Raw genomic sequence first — 7044 nt, 5'->3', positions numbered from 1 at the left:
AATCTAGCTGCTAGATTAGCCATCCCATATGACTTAGGAGGTTGCTCTAGCTGACGTGGATGGCCAATCTAGCTGCTAGATTAGAACACCACATGGATTAGCCTAACTAAGTGTACGGACTTGGGACCAAATGGCAAATTTCTCGTAATTAAACCATCGGTGAGACTGCAAAGTACATTTTTTGCGGACAAGATCTAATCTTGATATGGGCTCTACAGGCCTAACTCGAACAGCTGGTGTAAAATCGCTGCAAGTATAAAATCGAAACTTTATTTTCTCAGTTTCGTTTTGTCGATGACAGCCAGGTCATCGTAGCGGGTTTCACACAGGGAGTAACAGACAGCGAAACTAGTTGGCTGAGATTCATACAAAAGCTTCTACTCTCCACTGGTCACACTAGTCGAACGTGAAACAGAGAGAATTATGGACGCTCTAAGGAAACAAGCAAGTAAGATCAGAGATCAAGTCGCCAAACAACAACAGGTTTTTCTAATTTCTCATAATTTCTTCAGAATTTGATCTTTTTTATTTTGTACTAATTCCGTATTTAGTAAGTGCATATTTGCAATTGTATTGATTTGGAATATTATTTGTTTGTAATCCGGTTAAGTATGGTCTAATTGGATAAGATTAGTATCGCAGTGAATTTCAGATTTAGGTCAATTCTCTATTCAATAAAAAAAAGGGAGAGAAATAAAAAGTGATTTTGTAGAAATTCTGGTTTACTAGTGCTGCAACAGCTGAAATAGATGTAGAAGGAATCTGGTAACGGAGATCAAACTTGGAGAGTAAGATCTTCTCTGGATACACCATTTGATGTTCCTGCACATTCTAAGTCCAGAGAAAATGTAAACTACTTGAAAGAATCATGCATTGTTGGTGTGTACAGGATTGGTAATTTTAGTATATTAGGGATTGATTGAAGTTACTGTTCACCTAGACGCGATGAGCAGACGTGGCTACATTTACAAGGACATGTATAAGAGTTCACTGTTTAGAGTTACCTAATAGAAAATCCAGTTTCAGCCACATCTCCGAGGAACAAAGTATGGCATGCTAATGATGTTTTTCGATGATAGTTGATCATTTTCAAAATTGGCTCGCTTTTCTGGTGTTGTCTAGACACATCATATCTTTCAGCGAGAAGATTAACCTTCTCTTGTTTTAGTAAGTATTTTTCATAGTACATTTTTGTGTACTTCCCAGATAATTCATGTACAACAAACCGTTTGATACTGGGGCTTGATTAGTGATCCATCTATCTTTAGGTAAATTAGAGATGTACCTCTGTCATGACCCCTCAAATGATGACTTGGTATTTTTCTGTATTGTCTTGTTGGTCTTGATCTGATTTCTTCATGTGGTATGGTATAAATGAGTAGCGGTATACCAACATTGGTCTTCTTAGCGTAGTAATGATCTGCTAATTTTGTCGTGTGAATAAGATGGCATGGTGGATTATCTGATGTGATCAGTTTTATTTAGTTTATATCTTTTAATTGGTGCTTGTTATATCGTAAATGAAGTTAATTTAGACCAGGAAGATTTGGTTCCAATAACCACTAGACTCCTTATGGAAAAAGACATGTCTCATCAGCCAAAATCAAGTTATATAAACATCTAGGTGTTACTAATCATGAATTTGAATTTGGGATTTTCTTTTCACTCATCTAATTTTTTTTCTCTCATCTGAATGTTCAGGCTGTAAAAAAGCAGTTCGGGGGAACTGGATATGAAAGTTCCGATGTAATGGTCATCGATGAGATCGAGTTGCAGAGACATCAACATCTGGAGAAACTTTACAGGTCTACTCGTGCAGGCAAGGTACATATGGCTTAACTTGTTTGTTTTATCAGAAATTTGTTCTCTATAGTACTATTTGTTGTTCTAGGTTACCTCTTTAATTTGCTAGCTTCAGTGACTCCTCATGGCTATCACCACTGTACTATCATTGCCATTTTCTTGTCAACATGTTGCCAATCTTTCTTTTTTAGTAACTTAAAAGGTCACACACTGCCAAGTGCCAAGTAGATTGTAGAATTTCTCATGGTGATTGCGCCCTTGTCGTTTGGTTTTCAGGATTTTCAGAAGGATATTGTTCGAGCAGCTGAAGCATTTACAGTCACTGGCTGTAAGCAAATAGAAACAGGTGAGGGACTTGATTTCTCCTTCCAATTAAGCTTCAAAATGGAAAATTGTGTTTGCAATCTCAAAATCTAAAAATTGAATAACTTCTGATAATATATCTTGTGTTTCATATTGGTGCTTATATTTATGAACTTAACTTTTGTATCTTTGCATTAGTCAGGAACCAAGCTCTCTGAGGACTGTTGCAAATATGGAACTGAGAACACAGATGACAATATCTTAGCAAAGGCTGCGTCTCTATATGGTGATGCTCTCGGCCATGTGGAGAAAGAGCAAGAAGACTTAAATAAGATGTTATCATCGCAGGTGTGCACGTTAAAGTAACTGAACAATCAGAAGTTATCTACTACCCATGAAAACATTAGCAACCTCTAGAATGCTTGACCTTGTATCATGAATACACATGTATACTGCTAGTTAGATCTGGTTGCATTGCTATCCAGACGTAGTTAGATCTTGTTGCATTGCCATGTGGAGAAAGAGCAAGAAGACTTAAATAAGAAGCTACCATCGCAGGTGAGCATGTTAAAGTAAGTGAACAATCAGAAGTTATCTACTACCCCAAGAAAGCATTAGCAGAAAACCTTTAGAATGCTTGATCAGTGTATCATGAGTACAGATGTACTAATTAGATCTGGTTAAACATGTATACTGCTAGTTAGATCTGGTTGGATTTTCTGTCTTTTTATGGGATAAGCTCCTCTAGAATGCCTGACCTTCATATCATGAGTATCAACTGGAAGTGGGTTGTAGATTATAAGCTATATCGATATTATTACTTAGTGTTTTTATGTACTACATACAGTGACCCTTATGACTTCCAATTAAGTTTATACTAATGAAATCCAATATTCAGTAAAAAAATTAATGTACTCGAGTACCTCTAAAACAAAGCAAGAAAAGGAAAGGTTTATCTTACTGGTTCTTCCAATTTTTTACTAGGTTTTAGAACCTTTGAGGGCGATGGTAAATGGTGTTCCTCTTGAAGATGCCCGCCACCTTGCTCAACGCTATAGTCGAATGAGACAAGAAGCAGAGATCCAGGTATAAAATCTGAAATTTCAACTGACCACACATGTATTTTTGCTTTTAGTCTTCGCTTCATTCCATGAAAGCTGAAATTTGACCATATCAAATTCTTACAATTTCAACTCACCACGCAACGAAATCCAGGCAGCAGAAGTTTGTAGACGGCAAGCACGATCGAGGGAACTTCCTTCTCCTGACAACACAGCAAAGCTGCACGCAGCTGAGTCTAGAATGAAAGAAATCCAAGCAAACATGGCGGTTTTGGGGAAGGAAGCAACGGCAGCGTTAGCTGCAGTTGAAGCACAACAACAAAGACTGACGTTTCAAAGGCTTGTGTCAATGGTATGTATCACTGGTGTATCAAATATTTCGGGTTTACTTCGAGCGCGGAAGTTCTAAGTGATGGATGATTTTACTATTTGATCTTGTGTGATGTTTAGGTCGAGGGGGAAAGGACTTTCCATCAAAGGGTGGCCGCAATCCTCATTGATGTTGAATCGGAGGTGACTTTCTTGTCTGTTTGTTTTATTTAGAGATATATATCTATAGTTTTAAGGAAACTATATTAATATAAATAAGAAAGAAATTAAACGGTGCGAGCACAAGAAGTGTGTTAATCAGTGTTGTAAACTTTTGGTAGATGGTTTCGGAAAAGCAGCGGAAAGAGTCTGCTCCTCCTGTCATTGCATTGGATACCTGTTCAGAAAAAGCCAAGTATTACCTGGCTGAGGTGTGTTCTGATCTTTAACTGATAGTGGTGAACGTTATTTTCTTTCAGTTGTTATTTTGACCTCAGTAGGATATGTGATTCATTCTACCTGTTCCAGGCAACTCATGCCTTTTTTGCTACTTCTGAGAAGGAACTGAGCTTGGCAGTGGGTGACTATGTTGTGGTCAGAAAGGTATCCTCTCTCAAAGCACTATTACGTTTCTTGAAATTCTTTTCTTTATTGTTCAACTTATAATCCTAGGAGTTGTCTGTTGCCACATTCATGATCATAATAGCAAAGATGGGAAAGTGTGTCACCGACTACGACTTAGGTGTGTGATTACTCGTGAACCATGAGATCCCCTTGTCCCTCGTATAATTATCGTACTCAAAAAAAAGGAAAGCAAAAGTCGAACATATACTTGGTGAATGGAGTAATTACATAATATATGATGGTTCCAAACCTTTTTAGCTTCTCATTTGGTGGATGAATTGGAATGAAATCCACAATAATTAATGCTATTAGGCTCCTTTGTCGAACCAACTAAGATATGGGCATGACTGCTTCCGTTAATCCCAGGTTCTTCTTTAAAAGAAGTACTACGCATGTCCTGATATTGACAATCATACACACAAAAAAAAAATGATCCTGGGCGTGGATTCTTTACGTTCCTCATCAAGAAAGAAATGTCATTACATTCTCATTTACTATTGTAGTGCCAGATGTTATCGAGTGTACCCTTACAGAAACAAAGAAACATTTCAAATAAGTTCAGATATGCATATCCAAGTTTCTAAATACATTGTGCACCTGCATGAGTAAGCCTCTAGTGGTAATTAGCTTGTATGTTCCCAGCGTCTATTACTGTCCATTGGAGGTCGACATCTGGTTTACGTTATTAATATCATCATCTGTTTTGTTCGACTTAGATGGCTCCTTTGGGATGGTCAGAAGGAGAGTGCCGTGGTAAAGCGGGATGGTTTCCTTCGGCATATGTGGAAAAACGCCAAAGAGTTCCGACCATTAATGTGAGCAGTGAAGTTTTCTGATTCTCCACCTAAAACTTTAAAATGAAATGAGGGAAGATAATGTCAAAGGTGGTAACTGTTACACAAAATATTTATCTGGTTATTCAATTTGTATACTGTACTAAACTGCATATGCATTACATTTCTAAAATTGGTATGGTATGTCATCACTTAGCTATTGTTATCAGTCTCCAGACTTCAATATTTTATCAAAGCATAAATCCTGGACTGCATCTTGCAGGTGCCTCTTAGGATGTTATTTTGCTTTGAAGCAAATTTTGAAACAGACGCTTTATCCTTGAAATTCGTCCCGGATCCTGTTGAGAATAGAGCTTAAATTTTACCTTTGTCACAAAAAAAAAATTAAAAAAAAAAATATGAAAATGAAAATGATAAATCAAAAGGAGAAGAAAAGAAAATTCACAAATTTCTAATATTTTGTCAGTTGTTGGTCCGAGGCCCAAACCTAATAAGAGCTAGTACTAAACTACTTCTTCCTCCGTTTCAAAGATTAGTCCTTTGCCCATATATGGGACCACATTCTTCTCCCTTAACAAATTTGGGGACCATTTTTCCAGTTTTTTTTAAATAAAATATAAGTCACCACTTTTATCACAATGAAAAACAATGAAAAATGACTCAAATAATTAGTTTTTGTTACATAACTTATGGCCTGTGCGGCCATCAAGATAGTTAGGGTTTTCTCTAGGATTGTATATAAAGCCTCACTATGCTATGTAATACTGATATCTCTATCAATAAGATTTCTCTTCCCTGATTTCCCTTGAACAGGTTATCAACACGACTCTATCAATTGTGCAAATATTTTAATCGTTCGAGAACTATGATGAATTACTTCTTGAAGATTAACGTGGTTCTAATCTTATTCTTATATTATTATGGATGCATTAGGTATTTCTTTTTAATAAAAGAATTTCGTTTTCATAGTATTTTTTAGGGTTCCACGAATATATGATTGTCAAACACAGAGATTTCACTGCTAGATGTTCACAAAGTTTGAATATGTTCAACCCAATTAGGTATTACATACTCTATAAAAAATTCCAATCAAATCGGAATATGATGCAATCTCCAAAAACCCTAGTTTGTAACAGCGTGATAAAACTTAACTTTTAAGAATTTCAATCGTTGGATTATTCTGTATTTCTAGTATGTTTTACATATTTTCCTTCTTGACACACTGTAAAAAATTCATAAAGACCCAACTATGGGAAGTATTCCAAAGTACGTGATATTTTCAGCTGTGTCCACAGAAACGTTAATTGGAACAGTCATACGGCGTCATGAATATCTTTTTATCTCTTTTTATCTAGCCGTTGGATGTCTTTGAAATTATGATGAATCTACTGTAGAAATTTCATCATCATCGGACATGTTTACAATTGGTTTCTGATCACTACAATTGGATGATGAAATTTCCAATTTTAGAGTTAACAATATATTTGGGCCTCTATGATAATAGTTTCAAGTTTATTATTATCAATGGGCCCGAGTAATTCATATATAATGGACCATATATGTGCACTTTTGTTAACCATGACCAAGTCAACCCAATTGACCGGGTCTTGACAAAACAATTAACCAGGTTTTGACTAAACCAACTCGATTTGAATTTGACCTTTTGGACTCAGAAGTACTTGAACGTTATTAAAGAGTCTCTGATACAGAAGTCATTTGTGACTATAAGGGCTTCACAAAAAGTGGTATGAGTCAGAAAATTTCATTTGTCTACTTCATCCATGATACTAACGAACCAGTATATGTTGAAGTATGACAACAAAAGAACTATCTTTAGTAATCTATTCAACCTAAAGTAAGTGGTTGACATGTGTAGTAAGATTCTCTTGGCCTGTTGAGATAAAGAAATTTCTCAAATCGATTCATACGCTTGTTGGCATAGTGAAATATTTGTAGAGGGACATACGTATCATGAGAAAAAGATGTATTTTTGTCTTCGGTGGTAATAACACCAAAATACAAGTATCAACTGAACATGGGATTAGCTAAAATGTAATTCTAGCTCCCATCATATATGAAAGAGTTGGAAATGCACCTGGTTATAGGTGTTGGTATATGCAATGTAATGCGTGTACCATAGTAGTACCCAA

The 7044-nt window shown here is 36.2% G+C and overlaps 1 protein-coding gene across 1 annotated transcript; it reads left to right on the top strand.

Annotated features, from left to right (window-relative positions):
• Positions 1-265: 265 nt before the first annotated feature.
• LOC113299800 (SH3 domain-containing protein 3-like) lies at positions 266-5174 on the top strand. Its single transcript, XM_026548892.1, has 10 exons — positions 266-483; positions 1702-1824; positions 2080-2149; positions 2309-2454; positions 3091-3192; positions 3322-3519; positions 3618-3680; positions 3818-3907; positions 4005-4079; positions 4817-5174. The coding sequence occupies exons 1-10, from the start codon at positions 424-426 to the stop codon at positions 4934-4936; spliced, it is 1047 nt and encodes a 348-aa protein (XP_026404677.1). The 5' UTR covers positions 266-423; the 3' UTR covers positions 4937-5174.
• Positions 5175-7044: the final 1870 nt, after the last annotated feature.

This window comes from Papaver somniferum, chromosome 1 (assembly GCF_003573695.1).
Source record: "Papaver somniferum cultivar HN1 chromosome 1, ASM357369v1, whole genome shotgun sequence".
Lineage (NCBI taxonomy): Eukaryota > Viridiplantae > Streptophyta > Magnoliopsida > Ranunculales > Papaveraceae > Papaver > Papaver somniferum.
This window is presented reverse-complemented; position numbering and strand designations above follow the sequence as displayed.

Bases quoted from the DNA above. Each gene is read 5' to 3' on its own strand.
- LOC113299800 (XM_026548892.1), top strand. From the start codon at position 424: ATGGACGCTCTAAGGAAACAAGCAAGTAAGATCAGAGATCAAGTCGCC. The intron at 2,150-2,308 runs GTGAGGGACTTG...TGCATTAGTCAG, and splicing joins CTGTAAGCAAATAGAAACAG to GAACCAAGCTCTCTGAGGAC. The intron at 2,455-3,090 runs GTGTGCACGTTA...ATTTTTTACTAG, and splicing joins ATAAGATGTTATCATCGCAG to GTTTTAGAACCTTTGAGGGC.